Raw genomic sequence first — 25,848 nt, 5'->3', positions numbered from 1 at the left:
TTAACGATGCGACATGTAGAATCCAAGTTATAACGCAATGCAACTCAGTTCGAAGACCTTGACCTGATTTTGTCTAGCTAGTGTCTATGTACATACATCACCCGTGCATACCCATACCATACCCATCTAGTCCCTCCCATAGACACGCTAAGCCCGACTAGCCCCAGCAACCGAACCAACCCTCCCAAGAAATCCCATGCGCTCTCTCATACGAAACAATCTCTGCGCTGAGGAAGAGGCGAAAGCCAGGAAACGAATACGCCGCTCAATAGGCTATGCAGGGTATGTCTGACCTACTCGACCTCGAACACTAATAAAACAACACACCCAACCCAACCCCAACCAACGCCCCTCATACACCGCCACCCCGGCATCCCCCAAGCCCTAAGAAAGTAGCAAAGCAGCAAGCTTCAAGGTTGAAGAAGCCAGCCCAAAAGAGGAGAATAATACACCATCATCACCCATCAGAAGAAGAACCCCCCACCCAAACTCACTTCACACACTCGTGAACCCCTCATCCTCCTCGTCCACCTCCGCCTCAAACCCACCCACCCCATTGCCATTATTCCGCGCCTGGCACGCCAGCCCCATCTCGGCTCTCGTATCCCTCTGGATCTGCAAGAAATACCTGCGCAGGCTCCTCAGGCCCCTCAAGAACCCGCGGTCCGGCTCGTCCGGATGGCGCGGCGGGCACGGCCTGTCGCGGGCGGACAGGTCACCCGCCGTGACACAGTTGGCGAAGTCGGCCATCTTGAAATCGATCTCGCGGGGGTTCTTCCTCGACCGCCGCGGGGCCTCCTCGGTGTCGGTGGCGAAGTCGGTGGTGGAGTCGTCGATGTAGTTACCATTATTACCATTACTGTTGTTGGTGCTGCTGTTGTTGTTGTTGTTGTTGTTGTCGGACGAGGTGTCGCCGTCGTAGAACATGAGCAGGCTGGCGGCGTAGAAGCGGTACCCGCGCAGCCGCTTGATGATGACCTCGAGCTCGTCGAGCTTCTGCAGGACGGTGGGGATGTGCGCGAGGATGCTGGCGCGGTCGACGCCGTTGTACAGGAAGCGGGTCAGCGCCGCTTGGAATTCGGCGCCCTTCTTCAGCTCGCGGCCGTAGTACTTGTCCTTGAAGACGTAGCTCTGCGCCTGCGCGTCCCACACCTGCAGGCCGCAGACGCGCACGCCGAGCTCGCGCGACGTCGTCTTGGCGCACTTGCCCTGCTGGGACTTCTGCTTCTTCGCGTTGGCATCGACACCGTACTGGCGCGTGCCCATCTTGAGGTCCATGATGCAGGGTCGCTTCATCCCGGCCGTGAGGTCTTCGAGGAGGAGGAAGTACTCGACGCGGGAGTCGCGCTGGGTCTGAGCTTCCTTGGGGTTGATGGGGCGGGGGATCTTGCCAAACTCGAGCGGACCGACGGGCGGCCCGAGGGCTTGCTCTTCGACCGCTTCTCCCTCGCGGATTGGTTCACGCTCGGGCGACGCCTGGAACACTTCCATTGGCGCATGGCTCTCGCGGTCGCCTTTGTAAGTCGCGTCGTCGGCCTCCTCAAAGTACTGCAGGTCGCCACGACCCTCCCGGACATCCGTCGGCTTCCTACGCAGACCGGTGCCGGAGTAGCGGCGCTTCTTCTTTTGGGCCGGTGACGCTCCCAAGATCTCGGGCTCGGGGGCACTAGTCCCGGTCACGTCCTTGGGGTCAGCCTCGTCCTCACAGAACCCGGACACCTGACCAAGGTCGCTCTGGGTGTGCGCGTGGGAACCGCCGTTCAAGGGGGGTGGCGGGTCGCGGGCGGGCCCGGCTGATTGGGACCGCTTCTCGCGTGATTCTATCAAACTCGGGTCCGACCCGGACGATCGGAGTGATTGATGGAGCGCCCGGCGGGCCACGCGTTGGTGTCCCTTGCGGTGGCGGTGGATGGCTACCGGCTGCTTTAGGAACGCGTCATTGAAGACCTCGTTCCTCAGCTTCTTGTTCACCGTGGTGGCACCCCAGCTGTTGGCGTGACGGTCCTGCAGGCTCGGGCGCGATGGATCGACCCGACTGTTCACAGGGCGCCCCTCCTGCCTGGCGCATAGCACCCCCTGCATGGACCCGGACGCGCTCCTAAAGCGCCCAAGGATGCTAGGGGAGTTGGTGGTCGGCTGGAGAAGGCTTCGCGGCAAGATGTGCTGATTATCGGCGAAGGTTACAGTCGGAATCTGGCCTGAAGACTGCTTAATCGACTGGCTGATGACTCGAGGTGCTCCCGGGGTCTGCGGTGCCGAAGACTGCTGGCTTGCCTCGCCTTGGTTCGCCGCATTTTTCAGGTCTGCAGACGGCCCGTTCAATACTGCACGGGAACGTTCCACAGCGGCGTCGTCCCGCTTCATGGTAGACTTGCGCCGAGGTTGTTTTTGGAAAGTGACATTGAGCACTCCGATATATCTAGACAACTTCCGTTAGCACATTGCCAGCCTCGGGGACGAATCAACGGGGGCCCTTACCTGGGCAAGAAAGCCAGCAAATCGCGATGGTACTTCTCGATCTTTTCGTAGAATTCGTTTTCACGGTTGTTCAACTGCTTGCAGACAGCACGGCGGGAAAACCTCCACAAAGTGGTGTGGCCCCCAACTTGATGCTTATAAGGGATCAGCTCAATGGCGTCCAACGGCTGCTTCGGTGACAATTGATGTTCGTGGATGGCATCCTCATGATACTGCGAGACCGGACGAGACAGGCGGGAGGAGAGAACAGCAGGTTCACGTTGGGCAACAGGGGAGGATTCTTCAACCTGCCTGGAGGCTACCTCGGGAGCTACACTGGGATACTCGGTAGCTTCTGGCCCCATCTTACTCTCAAAATCACGGCTTTCCCGCTCGCGATCGGTCTCGGGCTCGTCAGCTTTGACAAGCCAGGGGTGGAAATCACCATGTCGCGATTGCCTCCTCGAGGGCACAATTCTCTGCGGAATTCCAGGCATCGGCGAATGTTCCGGGGACTCATCAGGGGCCTGATGTGGCAAGAACACGGCTGACGAGATCTTCTCTTCCCCGGACTCCTCGCCCTCCTCGGTACTCTCTCCAGTCCCGATGCTGAGGTCGGAAACCCGCCGCGGCTTGACCTGACGGCTCTCGTCCATCGGATCGGGCTCCTGTGGCTCTTCTTCGTCCAACTTGCCCTCAGACGCCTCTGGTTCGGCTTCAACGTGCCGAACGTGCTCAACGGGTTTCACGGCAAAATAGTCTTCGGGCGAACCTTGGACAGTCTTCACCTCGGGGGTTCGCGTCGGAAGGGAACGGGGCCAGTCTTGCCGGTCAGTCGTCAATGCGACGTCCCCAATTGCCTGAGCCTCCGCCGCCTCACCGCCCAATTGCTCTTCAATGTCAGCAAGCTTCTCCCCGCCGGAGGGTGACCTCTCTCGCGAGGGTTGTGGTGGGCGCTGATCCTTGCGCTTCCCTTTCTCCTCTGGGAGGCCCTCCTTGAAGAAGCGTAGGCTGTGGCTAGCCTTTCGGCTGCGATTGTTGTGCTCGACCCCCGCGAGAACCTCCGAGATGGATTTCTCGACCAGTCCGTCTTTGCCGTCTCCAGAATCACCCGAACCAATTGACCACGCTTTCTCAGGTGCCATGGACACGCGGTGATCTGTCTTCCACGTTCTGGGTTGGGGGCGGCCGTCCGTCAAGCTATGGTCGCCGTCGGCTCCATCGTGTAGGGCAGCGGGAGAATCGGCAAGACGTGGCGAGGCGAGAGAAGTGGTGCTGGTCTTGTCACCCGAGTAGGTATTCCATCGCCCCGTTCGCTCCCTCTCAGGAGTCTCGGCTGGTCCGGTTCTGCCCTTGGCCTTGGTCAGGAATTCGCGATGGCCGCTGAGCATCGAGTTGACTTCGCCGAGGTCGAGCCTGCCGTAGACAGGGGGGGCCACGGTGGTGGAAGTGGCGGTAGAAGAAGACATGGCCGTCTTTCGAGGAGAGAGTGGTGCTGTCAGGGAATCGCCATCGCCTTGGGACCGAGAGCCATGGTGGTGATGGGAGTCTCGCCTTTCGGGGTCTTGGTTGGGGGATTCTGGGAGCTCAGACGAATGCTGGGCGGGGTGGGAAGAATGTGTGTTATGAAGGTGCGTCGGGTCGGAGTGATTGTGTCTCGGGATACCGCGAGCTGTTGCAAGAGCCTGGGTCAGCAAGGAAGGGCCGTGGGGCCTTTGTAGGGCGGCAGGGCCCCGGGCATATTTAACGGGATCAGCATGGGCCGCGGCAGAGATTCCCGTGGCTTGAGCGGTCAGGGGAACCGAGCCGGGCGTGCCTTGCTGGGCGGCAGGGGGTGATTGTGGTAGTGGTGGTGGTGGTACCGACGAGACGGACCCTTCTTCTTCTACCGCCGTCGCCAGAGGACGAGGCGGCGGTGGCGTTTGCGTCTGGGCTTTTGGAGGAGAGGGCACAGCGTCGCCAGTATCGGCAGCCCGAACGGGACTCACCGCTACAGCATCATCTGCGGCTGCGGCATTTTCGGGGATACGGGACGGGTTAGACATGAGTAAAACATCTGGCGGCGCATAAAGGTATGCGCTGCTGGAAGTGGTGTGGTGGTGTCGGGGGTGGTTTTCTTGGATGGAGGGGACCGGGAAAGAGGGAGGATTGACAGGATGTTTTTTCGGGAAAACCGTGCCCAGTAAATTGACTAACACAGTACTGCGTCCCGCTGGTACGCCACACGATGCAATCCCTTGGTCCTGCTGAAATATACTGTGTGGTGTGAGATTCGGTTGCCACACTGGTGTTCCTCGATCAACTGCATTCAACGAGCGTGGATGGTTGATTGGGTTTTGCGGGGTTCTGAGAGTGTTCGCAAACCCAGGCAGGCACAGTCCAGGAGGAAAGTTAAATCAACAAGATAAGGAAGCGAATGGAAGCGGCGAAAGCAGGCAAGGTGCGCGCTGGCTTGTGGGGACTTGGCAAGCTCTGACGCAAGGGACCGGAAGTGTGGCCATTTGTTTGTGTGGTGGATACCCGACCCGGCGATTGGAGAATGCCTCCTTGGCAGCCTGGGGAAAAACCCACAACAGAGACAAAGTGGAAGGTCCAGCCTCTGGGTCGTGAACACTAACACTGGACCGGGTGCAACAAAGCGCAAATCATGAGCTTCTTGTCAGCTGAGAGAGCGGCCATGGGCTAGCGCACCTTGATGGCCTCTCGGCCTGAAACCGAGCTGAATTCTCTGCGGAGTCCGGTCAAATTTTCTCTTCCTCTCGATGGCTTTTGGCGTGCTTTTGGGTTTATCAACCGGCAACGTTATTGCAGATCGTCTGCAAATTCGTCGGCTGAAAAACTGTCAAAACAGGACAGGCGCCATGATAAGAACGGTTTAGGTTTATGCAAGCCCACCACCCATCTTCGAGCGGTAAGCTAAGCCTTGCAGTCGGAGTGTGTCGCCTGTCCTACATTGCACAGAATATCTAATGAGAGCCCAGCTATCTTTCCTGCAGCCCGAACCGTTCCAATGCCTGCGTGCGTGCGTGCGTGCTTCGCAAGAGAGCTCGCAACGGCAGCTCCGATATTGAGGGATCCACTGCGCAGTCCGAGGCCCCATCGATTGGTGGCTGTTACGCAACGGAATCTGCCATCGAGATCACGTTGCGCTGCTTCGGAAGATGACAGGCTTCTCTGGGCAGGAGGAAGCTCCCCCATTGGATGCCGCGGCTCGCACACACAGACGGACCTCAACCGACAAGAGATATCGCCAGAGATGCCGTCGCGCCGAGCTTCTGCCAAGCGATCAGTGGCACAAAACAGTCGGACCGGCCGATCTGGAAGTCTGGACAATTAATCGCAACCTCCGCCAGAGGAATGTGGACAGATTATACGGTCTACGACATCGTTATCTTCACAGTATCTTGGGCCTCTTTTGCACGGTAAACTAACGTTATCATCTTGTCAACTCGACCGATGGCGGAGTCTGCCCCCAGTTTGACGGCACGGCACGTTGCAGCGCGCTAATGGTCCGATCACGATGGACTTCCCTTCCGCCCGCCTATCAACCGCAACGGTGCTCTGACGAGGTACGGGATCATCTTGTCATCTTGTCATCGTGAGGTCGTCTCATGCCGAAATGCGGAGGCCCTAGGACCCGGAAGCTGCTTCCCTGCATCATCATCATGGAGCCGAGCCTTCAAAACCAATCAGCCGAGAACGTGCTCTCTCGGACCCTTGACCGTTTGGTCCCTCTCTGCCCTGGCATCGCTCCTGTGTTGCAGTCCTCCATCGATCACCGTTGGGAACATGTCATGGCGGTACAGATTCCAGTGCCCGCTTGGCTCGTCAGCGGCTTCGCTTGTGCTTTCCCCTCTCTCTCTCCGGGGCTCGTGGAGAAGTTAAACCCAAGTCTGGGTCGAAAACAAGGGGCATACATGACACGGCCATGGCATTTTTGGAAGCATGCCTGGACCATGAATATGTCATTTTCCGGCACACGCCGGTCGTTCGAAGTGACAGACATGTTGGGCTGCAGGCGCCACGGTCTCGGAAGTTCGGAATTGTCCCAAGCTGGTGGGTATCATCACACCCCTTCAAGTTGAAGCCCCTTTCCCCGCTGTCCTTCTACTCTTATTAGCGAAAAGAGCAATCGCCTTACTCAAAGGTCGAGACACGCCGAGATACCCTCAGCGTCGCCGATGAGGCTCTGTGCAACAATGCAACAACGCCTCCCGCCCCCTTTTCCCCGGCAATCTAATGTGGACGGCGACGAAAGCAACCGCACCGCACGACTCGGCGCTGGGACGGTCTTGGCGCTCTTCCTCGCAGAGACAAAACACAACCTTTAGACACGCTCGAGTTTGCCTTCTTACCGCGGTATCCTAGCGAAACACCAGGGGTTACACCGCATGCTGCGTCTTGCTCGCAGCGCTGGGTCCTCGGGCTCGTCTTTCCACCCAGGCATCGTCTCGAAAAGGATCCAGCCCCTGGAGAGCCAATGGCCAGCCCATGTGTGCCATTTTCCCTGCTGTGAGACGTCGACCGGGCCCTTAACTTTCACCTTTCCAACCGCATGCTTTGATCGCCCCGGGGGATTGGGCTGTCACTCTGTGTCCGGGACTTTCCCTCGTCGTTCATACGACGAGGGAACCCAATCTCACCTTGGAGGCCTCTTTTTGCTCTTGACGGCAACAGAACACGTGTCGACCTACCGGGTTAAAGGGACAGTGTTGTCGTGGTTGATGTCTTGCATCTCATAGGTGAGGAACCGTCAGTGCAAGAGCTCCTAGACAGACATCTTGGTACGCAAACGATGAATCCGGGGCTTCAGCGGACGACCGGTACACCATGCTATTAGTCAGAAAACAACATACCGAGTGTCCTTAGCTAGGCTCTGATGGTGTCATCCGGAAAATCGCTCTCCTCGAGCGGTTCAGGACCCCGTACGTAACAAAACTATCGGCCATGCAGGACCAAACGACGATCCACCAGCGCAAGCCGGCGGGGGAAATATACCAGAAACATCACCCGCCTGTTAGCGGTGCGGCTTCACTTGTTGATGTTCGTACGTGCAGGTGGAGGGCCTACGGTCTATCAATATCCGGAAAATGTTCTCGGATTCTAACAAATGAGGTGTGACCGAGGGATATATGACGCGTAGGAACCGGCTAGACGAACCAAATTGAGCTAAGGATACTACATCCTCTAGAGGCGTTCTTTATGTGACCCATATTTCCAGCTAAGCCGTTCCGCACTTCTAATCGCCGGTTTGAGAAACAGGGAGGAGTATGGTGCTTCGAAGATATCGAGCTGGTTGGAATAAAAAAATAACTCGACCCTCCTCGATGATCACTTCACATTGACTATATCGATGTCATTCGGTCAACTTCACATTCGCCGTCCATTGAAGTGACTTGGCCGTCATTGTAGCTAGGTGAATGCGGATGAAGTATCGTCTTCTTGTTAAGCAAGCAAACCCAACCAGCCCAAAGAATGTACGAGTGCGGTGCCCTTATGTAGAAAATATCAACTCGGCATAAGAACCAGTTCACCATCAAGTCTGAGTCTCGGCTTGATTTTGATATGGTTATTCGCTTGCCACATGTGAATACAGGGTCTCACTTTAGGATAAACTGAACGTATTGTTGAAACAACTCAACCTTTCAACGCCCTCTCATATATGCTTCGACTCGCCGACCTTCCAGGGTATAATAACAATAAACACCAGCTCCAAACCAAACCACCCAGCAAACATAGAGAGAGCCATGCCTGGAGAACTCTCAGTCCCAAACACCAACATCCATCAACCCTGACAGCCTAGGCCCGTCACTGTCCATACTAACATGTTCCCGACTCTCCCTTGCTTGTTCTGTCCTCGCTTTGGCAAGGTCAGCATCGAGATCCCAGGTCCCCCCGAGAAAATCATCCAAGTTCTCCATCACCGCACTGACTTCATCAACCACCATCTCCTCTTGCGTCTCCTCTTTTACTTCCTCCTGAGTTTCCATCTCTGCCTCTTCCTCCATCTCCCCTCCTTCAACTTCCTCACTCTCGCCCGCTGCAGCACCCTTTTCCACACTCGCCCCTTCCAACTCAACCTCACCCACCCCCTTTTCAAACACCACCCCAGACTCTCCATCTCCATCCCCATCGCCACCACCACCACTACCACCACCACTACCACCACCACTAACATCACCACCACCACCCTCCACAACCCCCTCCGCCCTCAAAAACGCCTCCGCCATCGCCTCCACCCCAGGGCTCTCACAAACCTGCTGCGACGCGCTCGGCAACAACCGCACCATCGGCCCGCCACAACCCGCCCGCTTCCCACCACCACCAGTACGGGGAGTAGCAGCACCGCCCGCAGTAAGCGCAGTAACAGTAGCAGCGGCAGTAAGCCGTTGAAGAAGCGGCGTGGCGCCGACCCGCCTGCCGGCGACGGCGGCAAAGTGGCGGCCGAACTTTTGGTTGGCGGCGGGGAGGCTGGCGGTGGAGAGGATGCTGGGCGGGGGGGAGGTTGCGCGCGGGCGGTGGGTGGGGTTGTTGTTGCGCTTGGGTTGGGGGTTGGTTTGCTGCGAGGATGAGGATGGGGGGAGGGGGTTGTTGGTGCTGGGGGTGGAGGGTGTGGTGGTGGTGGTGGTGGTTGTTGGCATGTCTGGGTCGAGGAAGGGTGAGGGTTCTGCTTCGTTCGGGAGGGGGGCCCAAGAAACGTGTTTTGTTGCGCAGTGTTGTCGTGATTGTTTTAGTGTTGGCTTGTATTTTGTTGCCTTTACCGTGGGCGGCCGGGTCCATGGGTTGGAGATGGTTGCGTCGACGAGCGCTTGGGTGCTGGGTAGGTAGCCGTCGGTCGCGGTCGAAATGCGGCGCCGTTTTGCAGCGGGTTGTGGGGAGGGAGTCATGAAGTTCTTGAACGACTTGACGGAGAGGGTGAAATCAGGTGTTGGGAGGCTGGATTGCTTTGTCTCAGGGGTCGATGGGGGGTGAGGATATGGTTGGGAATCGCACATGTCGATGTCCTCGCCGTGGGTTACTTGGGGGTGAGGTACAGGATCCGCGGTGGGTAGTACGTGACTGTTGGCGGGTGAGGACAGATGGTTGAACAGCCGGACCTCCGGCAGCTGCATCTGCGAATCGCCTCGTGCCCAGGGACTTTGTGTTGCCTTTTGCTCAATTGTCTGGCTTGCCATGAAGGATAGTCTTGTCTTCGCGTGGTGGGGGTGAGGGAGTGGTGTGGGGATGTCTAAGGCGCCAGGTACGTCATCAACTGTCTTAGTCCACGGACTCTGGGTGGACTTGAGCAAGTTCGGTTGGGTGTCCACTGTTCCTGTGTCCTCGGTATTTTGTGGCAGGGAGTTGTGTGATCTCGGACGGAGCGGTGCGTCGTCGGTTGCCCACGGGCTTTGAATTTCTGGAGGTGGACAAGAGGAGGCGGGTTGCATGTGTTCGTCTCTGTTTCCCCTGGGATCAGAATCAGCGGGTGATTCAATTTGCAGCTCCTCCGTCCCAGGTGTATCCTCGTCTTCGGCCTCGCTTGCTGTTTCGCTATCTGTCTTCATTTCCACAGCAACGCCTCCCACTTCCACAACCACTTTATCAACCACGGAGGAGTTCTCTTGAATGCGATTATTAATCTCGTCTGTTGACTCTTGGGGGACCTCGGCTTCTTCGAATGGGTGTATGCATTCCTTAGTTTGAATCGAACGATTCGACAACACCGAGTGGGAACGCCCAGACCTAGAGTCCGACTGAGCCGGCGCTGGAGTATGGATCGATTCCCGTTTAACGACGGGGAGGAAGTCGCCCCTTCCAGCATTCCGCCGCTGGTTGGGCCAAAGTAACCTTCGGGGCATTCCAACAGCTTCTGAGATGATGTCCTGCGAGAGCTTCTCTGCTGAAAAGTGTCCGAAGCTGGGCATGCTGGGGTGCTCTGAGCTGGACGGGGATGCCGAAGGAACCAGCGTGGGTCCGTCAATTTGCGAGGCAGTCTCTGTCATATCCTCGTCCTTGATCTGACTCTGACTTTGACTCCGATCAGCTGCCTCTTCGGCCTGTTGCAGAAATTGTTGGGAAGTTTCAGTTTGAGGCGCGTCTTCATGTATGCCTTGCTCTTGAACTTCCTCAAGCTTTACAACGGTATCCGGACTGATGGTTGCAGCATCGACTGAAGGCGCCCTGGCAAAACCCGGCCCCGGTGCTTCTTTATCTGCCGCCGTACTTGTTGTCCGGGATGATCGGTCGCTAGGGTTTTGGCGCTCTGCCGTATCGCTCGGCGCTGATAGGGGATGCGCCAGCTTACTCCTGCCCGAGGACAACTTTTCCCCCCTGGCGTCCTTGCGCCTGTATCGAAAGCTCCCATCCGTCCGGGCGCTCGCCTGCGTCTTTATCTGGGCAGAAGACGCGGTTGCGTGCAAGAGGGTACCGTTGGGTGTGGCGTTACCGTCCCCCAATCCATTAGCGGCTGGTGGCTTCGATGAGGAAGACCGCTCCGTTGACGGATATAAATATGTTCTCGCGGGCGGGTTTAAATGCTGGTGAGTCCTGACAGGGCGCAAAGAAGGACTTGACGGCTCCAGTAGGCTTATTGGTGGCGATGAGAGACTGGAACTAGGGCTGCCTTGGTTGATTTGGGCGTAGTTTGGAGCAACAACAGGCCCGGTCTTAACCCATAAGGGCGGCCCAGAGCTCGCAGGCGCATCCTTTGGAGTGTCCATCGTCATGTCGGATTGTCTCCTATAGGTTTGTTGTGTTGCTCTCCTCGAGTCGGCCGAAGCAGGCTCCGACTGCGACACCTGCCGGATGGAGCTCGTAGGGGCATCGCTTTCAGCAACCACATTGTCCCGCCATGTCCGTACCCTGTAGAAAGCATCGCCATCCATATACCGCGGGAGTGTGTAGGTAATTTCAGGGGGCGCGGGCCTACGCTCTGGGGTGGGTTGTCGAAAGCTGCTTGAGTCGAAGAGGCCGCTTGGATCGATTTGCGGTGCGCCTCCCCTCGATGCTGCCAGTCTTTTCCTCCGAGCTGTCTTTTCCCGGGAAGCTGATTTAGAACGCCATGGATTCACCCAGCCGGATTCCCTGTTGAACGGTCCACGCAAGGAGGCCGACAGTAAAAATACCGGCTTTCCCTCGAGGAAGCGCTCTGCCTGAGTTTCGCAGCGAAGACGGCGCTCGGTGGGGCTGCTGTATTCCTCATCGTCTGAGCCATGGTAGAGGATTTCGTCGGGATTCTGAGGGGGTTCGCAGTAAATCGGCTCGTCGCAGAAGTTGTCGGGGTGCAGCCATTCCAGGTCTGCAGTTCCAAAACGGCGCTTCATGGTTGTAATATTGGATTCGTTACATTGGCATTTCGATCGGCGTATATTCGGAGTTGTCGATTTGGGATAGTGTTGAGGTGTTGTTGATATTAGGTTGGTCAATCAATGGTTTGTGGCACTGCACAGCATGTCTCTGTTTGTTCGTCTGTTCCCTCTCTCCCACATCTGTTAGCGTTGTGGAATGGCCGGGGTGGCTGCAGGTTGCCCCGGGCCCCCCAACAAGTGGAGCAAGACGCGTTTGAGACGCGCTGCTTCAATTAAAATGGCCTCGCGCAGTCAGCTGAGATCATCTGCAAGCTCTTTCGGCTGGCGGGGTCAATGCTCGGCCGGTTGCCTGGGGAATGAGACCATGGAAAAACATCCGCCAATCAACAGAGTCGCTCGTGTTTACCCCCAAAACGCGGATTGGATGCACCCAAATTCGAATGGACTGAGATTGACCAATCTTGACTGACAGTGTCGAAAACTAACCCAAACCCGCATTCCTTTCGGGTAGTGTCTTGACTGGTCCAGTATCATCTCTTTTCTTATTCATTGTCGCATTCGAGTGGCTTTGCGACAGCAATCAGGGGTACACTTATCTTTTGCGGCCCTGCCATTTCCAGCTCCGCAGAATGCCGTGACAGCCCCAAGAACCTGACAAACCGACAACCCGACAACCCCGCCAAACAGTGCAATCGATCATAATTCGCCAAACAACAGCAACCCCTTCCATCCGCCCCAGGATCCCACGCCTTCATGACGGCCTAATACCAGCATCTTCGCAACCCACAACACCCGACATTCACCACATCGATATCCACCCCGCGCCACCATGGGGCACGCCTGGTTGGACTCCTTGTCGGAGGACTGGGTGTCGCAACCTGGATCTGCCGACGCGTCCTTTGCCGAAGCTGCTCCTTCCCCCGACCCGAAGCTGCCAAAACCTCAAACGCCGAGTAGGATACCGCGTTTGAGTCCCCACACCAGGAAATTCCACAATCCCCCAGGTGGAAGTGGCAACAACGCCAACAGCGGTGGCAGCAACAGCGGTAATAACGCTAGTGGGAATATCCTCGGCGAACGAAGCATTAATGAACGACTGGCCGCCCTGCGTCGCACCCCATCCAAGCTCTCACAGGAGCTGAGTCCCAATGGCCGCGATTGCCATGCTTGCCGCTCCGCCTCAGCCTCGACTACTAATTCCGTCGTCCGCAAGAGCTTTCTGCGTAAGTCGCTGAGCGCCTCACAGTCTAAGGGGCAAGGGGGCGACACACCCGAGTGGAAACGGCGTCTCGTCTATGGGGACTTGTCATATGGGGAACAAAAAGACCTGTTCACGTCTGCAGGCACGGGACTGGAGAATATGTTCAAGCCCCCACTGGCGATGTCAGGAGGCCCTTCACGAGACGGACCAACCGGGTCCTCCTACCACGAACACGACTCACAGTTGGATGTCGCCGTCCCATCCAGTCCTCCCCCATATCACTACCAGCGCGATCCATCGACAGTGGAGATACATGTAGACGAAGCACCACAAAATTCTGGGTCGGCACGAACTCGACACACCGATGCGCCCGCCGATGCAAGGGGGGAATCTGGGTTCGGCACCCACCAGGAGGGTTGTTCGCATCACTCGTCCAACATGAACCAGACGGCACTGTCGGCCGACGGCGAGTCGCGCAAGGTCAGTGGCCGGAGCGACATACGCAACGAAGACTTCAGTCCTATTATTCTGGAGAGGCGCCAAGCTAGCGACGGCGCGACGACTTTCAGTCCCGCCGACCTGCCTCCCGATGAGCTCCGCAAGCGGCTCGAGATGTTGCGACGAAACCAAATGATCGTCACGGGCGATGCCAATGGGGGCTCGACCCAGAACCGAACTGCACCACGTCATCTTGAAATCACACAAGACCACTTTAGGTTAGACGGGTTCGTCAACTTTCAAAGAGGCGGTCGGTCCGGGGAGGGTTCTTTCCGCAACCACGTGCTGAGCTCCGCTCTAAACGACAGCTCCGAGCTGAACCCGGAGGAGTCCCTCCAAGCGAGCACCCCGAAGCAGTTTCCGAGCGTAAGGGTCGAACAATGGGACACGTCCGAGCACGTCCCCGTCGATAGCCCAGACTTCCCACGGGCCCCGGACCCGAGCCCAGAGAAACGGCGGGTACCGGTGCATCTCAGCCCTGACAGCCCCCTGAAACTCTTCCAACCTTACGATACCTTTACCAACCAGACCCTCCTCAGGCGCCTAAGTCAGATGCATGAAGAAGCAGGGGATAATTCCTTCTCGATAGCCGTAGACGAGAGTCGGCTACAGGGTGACAGCCCATCAAGGCTACTCCTCCCAGCGTCCCACGATGGGGTTGAGGATCATTCTTCCGCTTATGCCAACAGGTTTGGCGCTGGAGAACTTGACGGGTACGAATTCAACGATGAGTTTTCCCACATGACCCACGACGCCACTGGTATGGACGGGGATAAGGAGAACCGCGAGCCGGACGAAGACTCTATCCTTCCGTCTCACCCACCCATTTTTGACCTCACCCACGACTCTTCGCCGTTGGAGACACCGGAGCTCGTGGTAGATCGGCGGCGGAAGTCTACGACCTCCCATCCGTCGCGACGTTCAGGCAGGGCTTCGTTTCCCGCTTATTTCGACCTCTCTCCACCCGGGGGACGGAGGGACTTGTCTGGTCCGGAAATCAAGCGGCCCCGCACATCGCCCACAAAAGACCCTACTCCCAAGCGGCGGAGGACCTTGCACAGATCAGACGTCTCATATGGGACCGAAGAGTTTAACTCGGCGGCCGACTCTGCCCAATTGTCCCACCACCAGGGACGATCGGGTCTGGGCCGGTTCAGGGAAGACGCTTACAGCAGCAGCCACCATGGCACCGCGGAATTTGACGGCCGACAATCGGTACGTCCCCGGACGCCGACACCAAACCAGAGGTCTTCAATCCAGCGGGAGCGCCAGTCCCTTGCCCAAATGGAGAGGTCGCCTGGCCGTTCAAGTAGGCACTCGCAGCCTCCGCTCGCCCACCCGGTGGGTGCCACAGTTGAGACACACCGGAAACCATCCATCAAGACCGAGGACTTCATCAATGAAGCAAACAAAATCATGGCCATGATCCGCAGCAAGGCCGGCCTAGCGAGCGGTCTTACCAGCGTCGAAGAATCCGACGAAGAAAAGGGCCAACCCTCTCCAGAACTTGACGGATCCTTTGAGGAGTCTACTCAGGAACCCTTCTCCCGACCGCCCAGCCGGGAGGGTCGTCCTCCCCTCACGCGTATGTCCACGAAGCAGGAGGACCCTGTTCTTGCCGAGCAGCTCAAGAAATACGAGGAGGCCAGCGACATGGGTGACCTGATTCCCTCGTCGGTGCGCTCAACTCGGCTTGCCCAAGAAGCGATTTCCGTAACAAGGGAGCAAGCGACGGCGGAGTGGGCTAACAGCCAGAGTCAAACATCCGAGCCCCATTCCGATTTCGTCAGTGACCCTCCAAACATTCGCATCTCGCGGAACCCCGACTGGCAAGAGCAACATTCTGCCCATGGCCCCGACGATGCCGTACCCTCCCAAGACTCGGCGCGCTTCAATACCCATAGTACGGGCGTTTCCATTCCGACTGTGTCATCTGGCGGGTCATCACGGGGATCTGACGCAAGGAAAACAATCATGCCGGAAAGCGTCTGCCACTTGATTCCGGACCAGGTCGGGAACATGATTCTGGACAGGCAGCGCAACATGTGGATCAGGAGGAAGGGATCCGCCGAGTCGAAAGAGAGTTTCATACAGTCCGAGATCAGCGAGGACGACCCGTTTGCCGATATTCCAGATCTATCGGTCGATGTGACGAGGGAGATGCAGAACCTCCTCTTGACTAGAAAGAGAGAGGATGCGCTCCAAAACCGCGATCCAAGCGCCGCACAAATCAGCCCGACGAAGCCGCATAGGGTGGGTTCACTTACAAGGGCGGCCCTTGATGCGGCCGTCGGGTCGCCAATCAACCAATACCCGGATCTGGGCGGCCGTGAAGAGTTCGTCGAGCATGAAATCAGCGTCAACGAAGAAGGAGTAAAGGAAACCAGGCGACTCACCATCAGCTTCTCGTCTCCCGTCGCATCCGTGATCCAAGACGTGGCCGGCATCAATGATATGCTGCCCGGGGACAACATGCTCGACCAGGAGACCGACTCCCGGGACCCACCGGCTAGGGGTCGGAGAATAGTCTCGGTTCACAAAACGACGAGGAGTAGGTCGGCCAGGTCACGCAGCACCTCGCGCGGCCCGGCGCGCCATCTCTCTTTCCGGGGCAAATCTCTGATGGCACGCCCCGTGTCCAGGATCGACGAACGAGATGAAGATTCTGCCGGGGGCCATGACCAGGGCCATGAGCCAGTTTCGGGTATGGAACTAAGCGTCCTAGGGGACTACAGCCTGGCCAACAGGGACGACAGCGGGGGCCACGGCAGCCTCAGTTTCGTGGTCGGGACTCCAGTGAGGGCTCCGACTTGTCCAGTCCCCGGTGCCGACGCCGCCCCCATCATTAGCCAATACGTTGGCACGTTCTCTCTCAGCCCGCTTCCGGATTTCACGATGCACCGTGCGGAAGAAACACTGGCCCTTGAAGCCAGCTATGTGGTTGATGACCATCGTCTTGTTACGGGCGATAAGTCGAGACGGGTCATGTCAATGAGCATGCGCGAGCTGGTTGAGAAGCTCGCCGAGGTGGAACCCTTCGAGCCGTACTGGGAAGACATGCGGGAGCTTGAGCTGCGCGGGAAGGGACTCAGCGCGCTGCAAGCGCTTGATGCGTATTGTGGGCAGCTCGAGAGTCTCGACGTTTCCAAGAACATGATTAGGAACCTTGGTGGCATCCCCTCGTCGATCCTGCACCTGCGGATAACGGACAACCAACTCTCCAGTCTCACGGCCTGGAACCATCTGATGAACCTACAATACGTCGACGTCTCAAACAACGGGCTTACTACCCTGGCGGCTTTCAAGAGCCTCATCCACTTGCGCAGTCTCCGAGCGGACAACAACCAGATTACCAGTCTGGACGGCATCAAGTTCCACAAGGGGCTGCAAACTCTCCGTGCGCGAGGGAACCTCATCGAGCAAGTCGATTTTGACGGCAGCACGCTGCACCAGCTCACCGATCTCGATCTGAAAAACAACCAGATCAGCCACATTACCAATATCGATCAGCTTCCCTCCCTCAGCTCCCTCAACCTCGATTCCAACCAGCTCACCTCCTTCTCGGTCGACGCCGTCCAGCCAGTGACCGCCCTTCGGTATCTCCGTCTCGACGACAACAACATCACCACGCTCAACGTGCGCGCCCTCCCGCACCTGCGCCTACTTCACGCAGATCGCAACGCGCTTGTCCACATATCCGGCTTCTCCCGCGCGCGCCGCATCGACTCCCTCTCCCTGCGCGAACAGCACGGTACCGCACCACTGGACCTCCCCCACCTACTCTCGCGCGCGTACGAGGTCCGCAAGCTGTACCTCTCCGGCAACCTCCTCGAGTCCTTCTCCCCGCGAACCGACCTGCTCAACCTCCAGCTCCTCGAGCTCGCCAACTGCGGCCTGTCGGCCCTGCCCGACGAGGTCGGCCTCGCGATGCCCAACCTGCGCGTGCTCAACCTCAACATGAACGCCCTCGCCGACCTCGCCCCGCTGCGCGCCGTCCCCCGCCTCAAGCGCCTCTTTGCCGCCGGCAACCGCCTCGCCGACCCCGCCCGCGTCGTCGGCACCCTCGGCGGCATGGCCTGTCTGAGCGTTGTTGATTTGCGCGATAACCCGCTCACGCAGGGGTTCTACGCGCCCGTGCAGGTGGTCGTGCGCCAGCGCAAGGGGGGCGATCGTGATCAGGACAAGGATGACGGTGTGGATGGTGAGGAGGGGGCCGAGCAGTTCGCGCTGGGCGACCAGGACGCCGAGAGGGATGCGCGCTACTGTGCGCGGCTGGACATGGACACGCGGGTCAGGCGGCGGTTGTACGAGACGATGGTGCGCAAGAAGTGTGGGCGAGTGAAGCGGCTGGATGGCCTGGTTTTGGGGAAGGGTCAGGGTGTTGGTGGTGGTGAGGAGGCTGGTGCCGATATGGTGTGGGCGGCGATGGCGGAGAAGGGGCTTGTTAAGAGGCGGGCGCCTGGTCAGTCGGAGAGTGGGAAAGGGGAGGGGGGTGAGAAGAAAGTGGTGGCGGCAGCGGCGGATAGGAGTGGTCGGTGGCCGGCGGAGGACAGCTTTGCTTGATTTGTTTTGGTTGCCGGGCTGCTACCTTTTTTCTTGTTTTGATTGAGGGTGTGTGTTGTTATGGTGTGTCGGTAGGGGGTTTGGTGTTTTTCGTTTTTCTCTAGTCTTCGGACTATCGGTTTTGCTGGTGTTTTATTTGGGGTTAGGAGGGGAGAGGGGGGGTAGACAAACGCAGGGGGTCTGGAACAAACAGAGCAACAGGTGTTACGGAGCAGAGGCTTTGCGATTATTTGTAGGGTTTTAAGGGGCGCGACGCGATCCCACGAGGTTGTACACTACAGTACAGGTCTGGTGTATGGTTTTTAGCATTGTATGGGTGGCGGTTCAGAAAGGGGAAGGGGATAGGATATGAGTTTATGATACCATTCGATTCATTCAGACAGTTCGTTTGTTGTTTACGGGGGTGATACGAGTGCTGTTGGTGGTGGTTTATGATTACGCGTGAGTTTAGGTTGTGGGTGTGGGCGAGGGTGTTTAGAATGCGGCGTTTATCAATCAGCATTCGGCACGTCTATGGTAATGGAGGAACTGAGGGCATACCCGACTGGGCTCTTCCTATCAACGAACCATTGGTCACACTGGAAAATATTGCGTTTGCCCCAACGGGCCGGAATGGATGCATGACTTTTCTGGTATTGATGGGTATCAATCTAACCGCCCCCCTTGAGCCGTGACTGTTGAGAGCCTCCGTCTAGAATAACGCGAAAGAAGGAGAACGGGATGAAAATGGAAAACAAAATCGACCGGTATCAAGCCGCCGTTGCGCCCAACACCCCCTGCAACCGAACGCCCTCCGCAACCGGACCAAAAACCAAATCCCCCATCGACCCCCAATCAAGATGTAGCAGGCTCAAGCTCAAGGCGCCAGGTGACGGGCACTCCGCCTCGACTCGCCGCTCAGCCTCCTCCGATCCAACCGCTTGACCACCGCACCCAGCACAACCTTGAGAATGGCATCCGCCGACAGCGAATGTCCCGACCCAGCCCAAGTGACGGTATCAACCATATCACGGACGCCGCCACCCTGCTCAGCGAGGCCATCGTCCAACTCCTTGAGGGCCTTGGTCGCCTCGGCGTCGTTGCCGACCTGGAAGAACTGGATGCCGAGCTGGTGGGGCGGGGCGTCGAGGTTGTCGAGCTTCCTGGCCAGGTTGATGATGACGGCCTCCGGGTCGTCGGTGGGGACGCCGTCGGTGATGACGATCATGTTGACCGGTTTCACGCCGCAGTCGTCCGGGTTGCCCGTGCGCGCGGCGGCGCGCTCGTACTCGCGCAGGTAGGGCTTGAGGATCGCGTTGATGCGCGTGCCCGTCGGCGTGGCCCCCTGCGGCCGCACCCGCTTGAACAGGTCCTCGACCTGCTTGGGCGTGGTGATGTTGCGGAAGCCCTGCGCCGGGTTGTCGCCGCCGCGGCTGCTGCCGTACGAGGTGTCGCGCGCGTTGAGGAAGTAGACGTCGATGCCGTTAGCATCGTGCGACGTGCACACGGGCGCGATGCCCGAGATGACTTCCTTGACTTCGCGCCACGAGCGCCCGGCCATGGAGCCGCTGTCGTCGATCAGAAAGATGGTGTCGAAGGAGGAGAGGAAGGCGTAGGGGTCCTCGCGGGAGGTGATGCTGGGGTCGGAGCGGGCCGAGGCGAAGGAGGGCGCGGGGGACGCCTGCCGCGGGGGGGCTGGGGCGTTGAGGGTGATGATGGGGGTTGACGGCCCGGCGACGTTGGCCGGGGCGACTGCCGAGTAGGGCGGCGGAGGTGCATCATTGACTCCCGGTTTGGTGCTGCTCGGCGGCGGGGCCGGAGTGTAATTCCCGGTTTCTGTCGCGAACGGGTTCGGGCTGGGCGACCGAGAGCGGCTCTTCTTGGATGACAATTTGTCCCTCAGCGACCCGAAAAGGGACCGGGTGGGTGATGTCGGCGACATGGTCGATGGTTTGAGAGTTCGGGTGGTGTTCAATCGACGGTTGACCGTTGACGGTTGTCAAGGAGATAGATTCCGATTGCGGGAGGGGTAAGCAATCAAAGGGAGGGGTCGGTGCGTTGGACGGGTTTGGACTGTTAACGAAGTACGGAGTACGAATATAAGTTATTTAGTTATAGCAATCGTGGGTGCCCTTTTAGGTAGTCGGTATGGCCACCCAGCACAGGCAACAACAAAGAGTGCCTGATTGTTTTGTGAATTCAACAAGGTCTAGTGAAGTGGCACAGGAATTCCTGGTTCCTTTAACCATCATTCATCTCTTATTCTTTCATCGCCATCGCATTCCTCCCCGAGAACGGCCAAGATGTAACCGCCGCCTCTTGCCGAGCCCGAGAGAGCCCCAGCGTTTGCCTTGGAGCTTGGGGAGCACAGATCGGGGAAGGCGATGATTGGCGACTGGCGCAGCTCAGTGAAGTCACGCAGCGGGAAGCACAGCCACGTGGGTCCACGGGATGTTGGCCCCGCTCTGTGAGAATGATTGGTTAAGTGTGTGGCGGTGCCTCGCACTGCCAAATCAATGACTTTCATGCCACGAGAGCACGGGCACGCACGGGAACCAAAAGTTTGGACCAACCTCGGATCCAGACCTCTGGGATATGGCTGAGCATGGGGATCTAATCGGGAATGCATGCTGTGTATGGTGATGTGCCCACGGGCTAACAGGGGAGGCCACGAGGTGCGAGCATTGCCCCTTTTCGAAGCCCTCGAGAAGGCCTTGACAGACGACAGATGCTCATGTCGCATGGACAGTAGACCGAATAGACGCCCCTTTTCGACCTGCAGTTGACCCTCCTAACACATAGTCGGCGTTACCAACGGCCTTTGAAGGCACACGGTAAGGCGCTCTGGCGCGAGTGATGCCTGGTGCCTGCTGTTGTGTGGCCTTTGTCGGGAGTCACCCAGGTTAGTCGCCGCTTTGTGCTGTTCAGTATCAGGGTCCGGAGCTATAAAGGGCACCTAACAAGAATCCAGGGCCTAAGGAATGGGGGATCTTTAATAGAAAAGTCTCGTGTAACTGCAGCCCTACGAGTTGACAGATTCGGGTCCAAGGCTGGACTTGGGGTCCAAGAAAAAGGAAAATCGAGGGCCCGATGACATGACCTGCAGCTTCCGCTTCTTGGCAGGGGAGCAACGGGAGCCGGGTGCCGTTGCCGGCCGGGGGGTTTCTCGACTGCCTAGCCCCACCTGCCTCGCCCCGGTGCCCCGCTATCTGGAGCCCAACGGCGGGGTTGCTGAGCGATAGGATGGCATTGCTTGAACGCAGCTTCCTGGCTTCCTTCCTTCCATTGAACAAAACTCAACCCAAACTGCCAAGTTTATGGACCGCCCAGACTCAGCATCACTCGGATACTGCCGAGTGATGCTGTTTGCATTCGGGAACCTGACGTTGCCTGAGCACCGAAAACTAGAAACCTGCCTAATTCCCGCTGACCGTTACATGTCTCAAAAGTGAGCTTACCCAAGGTTGCACACCGAATCTGGCGATTCCACACATTTGCAAGCTCGTGTCCCAACGAGGGTGCAGCGCCGCGGTCATCCCAGATCCTAGTTGGCGCTGGCCACTCGCCTTGACATATACCCCCCGAGCTGCATGAACTGCGACGAGGAAGCCATTGCGGTGAGACGCGAGCGCGCGGGGCACTCCGGAGGGGCGAAGAGAACTCGCCGATGGCATTGGGCAGGATCGCGAAAGAGCTTCCTTTTTTGTTGGGTCGATTTGCAGTTGCGGTGAGGCGCCTACACAGTGTACACAAACAGAGACACCCAATGAATAGAATCTGCGCGTATTTCTGTGCCGCCACTGCCTCCCTCAGCTGGCCCGAGTTGGTGACGCCGTTTGCAATCCAAGTCAAGTCGTTGGGTGTTCCCCTCATTGGCTTTCTGGCTTTCCGACTTTCTTTTATTTAACCATCTTTTATCGTTTCCCCTCATTTGACTTTGGTTCAACAACAACAACAACAAAAACAACATTCACCACCCCTGCATCACACCCGGCCTCTCCTGCCACCCACTGCCCATCATGGCCGAGGGCTTTGCGAATCGCAAGTTCAGCATCAACCGCAACACGGGTGTCCCTAGACCCGCACGCCGTTTCTCTATCGGAGAGCCGGGCCTGAGTGGTATGAATATGAACCGCCTTTCAAGCAACGTCTTGCTCTACGCAGTACACAGTACTAACCGTGGATTTTAATTTTTAAGAGGCGAGCAGTAAGATTCATCGCCAGTTCAGAGCTGCCCATGAAGGGTATGACAACGTCTCCTATCTCTCTCACTTTTCACTCTCGATCAAATCTGACCGACATTTCCCAACAGCCATCTCCCCCATGCCGGCCTAGACGCTAGCAGGGCGTCGACTGGTGTAGTATGGTGCACTGAGCGTGCTGCCGAGTTTGGCTTTCTCGAAGAACCCGAAAAGTGGGCCAACTTGGGCCGTAAGTACATGCTAAACTCACTCTCACTTCCCCCCTTGACCCTCCTACCAGAGCTAACATATTCACAGAGGGTGCCCCCGAGGTACGTAAAACACACACACACACACGCATACACCAGCCGGTGTGACATGACCTATTTTCTGACAAAACCCAGGTCGAAGATGACATCGAAGGCTGCTTCGCCCGGCCTACCCACATCGACATTAGCGCCGCCAGCCGCGAGTATGGCCCAACTGCGGGCATCAAGCCCTTGAGGGAGGCCGTTGCTCATCTTTACAACGAGATGCACCGCAAGGGCAAGCCGAGCCAGTACACCTGGGAGAACGTCGCCATCGTGCCTGGTGGCCGTGCTGGTCTCATCCGTATCGCTGCCGTCCTAAACAACGCCTATGTCGGCTTCTTCATTCCCGACTACACGGGTACGCATCCCTCATCTTGGTGCTGAACGAAGGTCGACTAATCATGAGAGACAGCGTACAATGAGATGCTCTCGCTGTTCAAGAACGTATGGTGCCTCAACACCCCTGAGCCGGAAGCCCACACTAACAGTGACTAGTTCGCCGCCATCCCCGTCCCCCTGTCCGAGGAAGACGGTTACCACATCCACCCCGAAAAGATCGCCGAGGAAATCTCCCGTGGCACCGGCGTCATCCTCACGTCGAATCCGAGGAACCCAACCGGCCGCGTCGTCCAGAACCCGGAGCTGGCCGAGATCCAGGACCTCTGCCGCGAGCGCGCCACCTTCGTCAGCGACGAGTTCTACTCGGGTTACAACTACACCAGCGACTGCGATGGCTCCACCATCAGCGCTGCTGTAAGTCTTGATGTGTTGGCCTCTCGTTGATATTAAAACTGACAAAGGGTTAAAAGGAAAACGTCATCGATGTCGACGAGGACGATGTGCTGATCATCGACGGCCTGACCAAGCGCTTTCGCCTGCCCGGCTGGCGTGTCGCCTGGATCATTGGCCCCAAGGAGTTCATCAAGGCGTTAGTCCCCCTTTTCCCTTCCAACCCCAACTCCCATCAACGGTGTGGTTGGTGTATATACTAACAAACGACATCCCAGCATCGGCTCGTGCGGCTCCTACCTCGACGGCGGCACCAACGTGCCCTTCCAGGAGGCGGCCGTCCCCATGCTGGAGCCGTCGCTGGTGCAGAAGGAGATGGTGGCGCTGCAGCAGCACTTCCGGCACAAGCGCGACTACGTGGTGGGCCGGCTGCGCAGCATGGGCTTCGTCATCCGCCACGTGCCCGACTCGACCTTCTACCTCTGGCTCAACCTCGAGGGCCTACCCGGCCCCATCTCGGACGGCCTCAACTTCTTCCAGGCCTGCCTCGACGAGAAGGTCATCGTCGTCCCCGGCATCTTCTTCGATCTCAACCCCGCCCGCCGCCGCGACCTCTTCGACAGCCCCTGCCACCACTTTGTCCGCTTCTCCTACGGCCCCCGCATGGATGTGCTCGAGATGGGCTGCGATGGTATTGAGAGGGTCATCAACAAGTGAGTTCTTTCTTCAGTTCTATGAGGTTGTGTACACGTGTGTGCTGACTTGGTGGTGATAGGTTCAAGAATTTGGTGAGCCACTAGGTATAGCGGCGCCAGCTTGCTGATATGGGGCGCGTCGGGGATATGGCCTGTCGTCTTGTTTTGCATACACAGGCAGGACTGACGAACTGCCCCTTTTTGTTGTTTCTTTATGTTAGGGGGGACTGGATAAACAAACGCCCCTGAGTTGCTTGGCTTGGCATCTTCCACCCAGGCACGTCCGTTGCTTAGAGAGATGGGAAACAGCTCAGTTCAGGAGTTACCAGTACCTTGCGAGATAGACAACACCACTCCCAGCACCGGCTATATCGTCGCTTAACAATCTCAGACTCTCTTCTTCTCATCCTAACTTCCTCTACGCTTGCTTTACTGATAGATATGATCCCTGGAGAGAGACAATTATGATGGATTTGGATAGCCGGGGCGTGATGTCAAAAACAGCAGTTTACAGTCACCAGTTCAACCCGGTCCGAAGCGGGTGCCAATCTGCTTGCCCTCTCGTCCATCCTCGCCCGTACAGCCCTCCCCTTCCCTCTCCCTCTGTCATGGTCTGGGCTCGCGCTGCCTGACCATGCAATACGAGGACCCCCAAGTCAAAAAGGAGAGGCAGGGTGGGTCAGCAAAAAGTCAAAAACATACAACACCAAGGATTCGCTGGTCGTCACCGACCCAACTACTAGTTTGGCCCTCACGAGTCTAACGAGGGGAGAGCGGACGGGATCCCGTGCTTTCTCGTGGATATGGTCGTATGTGGTGGTGTCAGCCGTAGGTCGGGTTTATGTTGTGTCGGCTTGGGAGAACGAGGGGGGGGAGGCGAGCGAAGACGAAGCAGCCCGATAGCCTAATACCTGATGGCTCCAGCCTCTACGTCCCGAGAATCTGCGGAGAACGGCGGCAGCTACTTCCAACACCGGGAGGGTGGGTTCTGTTGTCCTGGGATCGCCTTTTTGAGGCCCCGGCCGCGCCTTGAGCTGCCAACCGTGTTGGAGCATGGATGGACCATCTCCCTCGAAGTGCAGCCCGGGAATGGACACAAGCAGCGCTCTTTGACGACGTGAAGCGAGGATGTACCGGGCGGTGTTGGCACTGAAACTACTCCGTCCCTCAACCACGGCGTGCTGGCACTTCCAACCAGACAGTGCAGCGGGTTGACACCCCTCTCCTTGTGTATTGTCCCAGATTTGAGGTCGTTGTCTCATCCGACTGCATGGCAACTAACAGTTGATTCAACATGGTGGGTTATTCTCCAGCCCGAGGAGAGCGAGTCGCGCTCTGTGGTCCCATCGGCTCGTACGGGATCGGATAAGCTGGTATAAGTCTCGCGAGTGGTGGTATCATGCGAAGCACATAAATTGGCGGGGGGTGGCGGACTGAACTTCTCCACGGCATAGGTCCTGGGTCCGTCGGGGCCGGTGTTAGACTTGCACAACCTAGATGGATCGATACCGCTTGGAGAGGGCGCAATGGCTTTGCTCAGAAGGCGAGCATCATACAAAAATAAGTTCGGGGCCGTTCTTTGGACCGGGCTGTCTTGGAGAGGAAAGCCCGTCATGGGAGAGGAAGAGGAATTGTCCTCGGGGTCGGACACAATCGGAAGCCGAGCCCAAAACTGGGGATGGCCGAGGAAGACGAAAACACGGATAACAGGTAAAAGAGAGACAAGAAGTCGATGAAGTTGACAGCTGCCTTGACTTGGCAACGGTCCTCTCGTGAATGCTCAGGCACTTGTCAGAGTCAAACCAGGCAGGGAGAGGAGACCGGGAGGCACCCCACTCCCACCCCGGTAGCTGAAAGGTGAATTGGGGTAAACGGGCACGTGGAACGTGGGAAGCTTACCCCCACGGGCCGCGGTGCGACTTCAGTGACATATCGGAAAGCCGCGGA

The 25,848-nt window shown here is 57.7% G+C and overlaps 5 protein-coding genes across 5 annotated transcripts; 2 read left to right on the top strand and 3 right to left on the bottom strand.

Moving 5' to 3' along the window:
• Positions 1–220: 220 nt before the first annotated feature.
• B0H64DRAFT_458712 (uncharacterized protein) lies at positions 221–4,502 on the bottom strand (the record flags this gene model as incomplete). The annotated part of the gene is made up of 2 exons (XM_062807421.1): positions 221–2,419; positions 2,479–4,502. The coding sequence occupies 2 exons, from the start codon at positions 4,500–4,502 to the stop codon at positions 496–498; spliced, it is 3,948 nt and encodes a 1,315-aa protein (XP_062661525.1). The 3' UTR covers positions 221–495.
• A 3,534-nt stretch (positions 4,503–8,036) lies between these two features.
• On the bottom strand, positions 8,037–12,000 carry B0H64DRAFT_474026 (uncharacterized protein). Its single transcript, XM_062808028.1, has one exon. It carries the CDS (start codon positions 11,757–11,759, stop codon positions 8,220–8,222), a length of 3,540 nt encoding a protein of 1,179 aa, XP_062661524.1. The 5' UTR covers positions 11,760–12,000; the 3' UTR covers positions 8,037–8,219.
• Positions 12,001–12,477: 477 nt separating this feature from the next.
• B0H64DRAFT_135971 (uncharacterized protein) lies at positions 12,478–18,153 on the top strand. Its single transcript, XM_062798207.1, has one exon. The coding sequence runs from the start codon at positions 12,574–12,576 to the stop codon at positions 18,004–18,006; it is 5,433 nt and encodes a 1,810-aa protein (XP_062661523.1). The 5' UTR covers positions 12,478–12,573; the 3' UTR covers positions 18,007–18,153.
• A 465-nt stretch (positions 18,154–18,618) lies between these two features.
• On the bottom strand, positions 18,619–20,372 carry B0H64DRAFT_393614 (uncharacterized protein). Its single transcript, XM_062803653.1, has one exon. The coding sequence runs from the start codon at positions 19,925–19,927 to the stop codon at positions 18,863–18,865; it is 1,065 nt and encodes a 354-aa protein (XP_062661522.1). The 5' UTR covers positions 19,928–20,372; the 3' UTR covers positions 18,619–18,862.
• A 1,411-nt stretch (positions 20,373–21,783) lies between these two features.
• B0H64DRAFT_358191 (pyridoxal phosphate-dependent transferase) lies at positions 21,784–24,418 on the top strand. Its single transcript, XM_062801638.1, has 10 exons — positions 21,784–22,104; positions 22,184–22,229; positions 22,298–22,416; positions 22,485–22,498; positions 22,571–22,835; positions 22,890–22,921; positions 22,973–23,230; positions 23,287–23,405; positions 23,485–23,919; positions 23,982–24,418. Exons 1-10 carry the CDS (start codon positions 22,005–22,007, stop codon positions 24,004–24,006), a joined length of 1,413 nt encoding a protein of 470 aa, XP_062661521.1. The 5' UTR covers positions 21,784–22,004; the 3' UTR covers positions 24,007–24,418.
• Positions 24,419–25,848: the final 1,430 nt, after the last annotated feature.

This window comes from Chaetomium fimeti, assembly GCF_033439085.1.
Source record: "Chaetomium fimeti strain CBS 168.71 chromosome Unknown B0H64scaffold_3, whole genome shotgun sequence".
Taxonomy (NCBI): domain Eukaryota; kingdom Fungi; phylum Ascomycota; class Sordariomycetes; order Sordariales; family Chaetomiaceae; genus Chaetomium; species Chaetomium fimeti.
Note: the sequence above shows the minus strand (reverse complement) of the source record. Positions and strands in the feature narration are given on the sequence as shown.

Coding starts and splice junctions, on each gene's coding strand:
- B0H64DRAFT_358191 (XM_062801638.1), top strand. CDS start 22,005: ATGGCCGAGGGCTTTGCGAATCGCAAGTTCAGCATCAACCGCAACACG. Junction 22,105..22,183: donor CGGAGAGCCGGGCCTGAGTG/GTATGAATATGA, acceptor TTAATTTTTAAG/AGGCGAGCAGTAAGATTCAT. Junction 23,231..23,286: donor GCTCCACCATCAGCGCTGCT/GTAAGTCTTGAT, acceptor AAGGGTTAAAAG/GAAAACGTCATCGATGTCGA.
- B0H64DRAFT_135971 (XM_062798207.1), top strand. CDS start 12,574: ATGGGGCACGCCTGGTTGGACTCCTTGTCGGAGGACTGGGTGTCGCAA.
- B0H64DRAFT_474026 (XM_062808028.1), bottom strand. CDS start 11,759: ATGAAGCGCCGTTTTGGAACTGCAGACCTGGAATGGCTGCACCCCGAC.
- B0H64DRAFT_393614 (XM_062803653.1), bottom strand. CDS start 19,927: ATGTCGCCGACATCACCCACCCGGTCCCTTTTCGGGTCGCTGAGGGAC.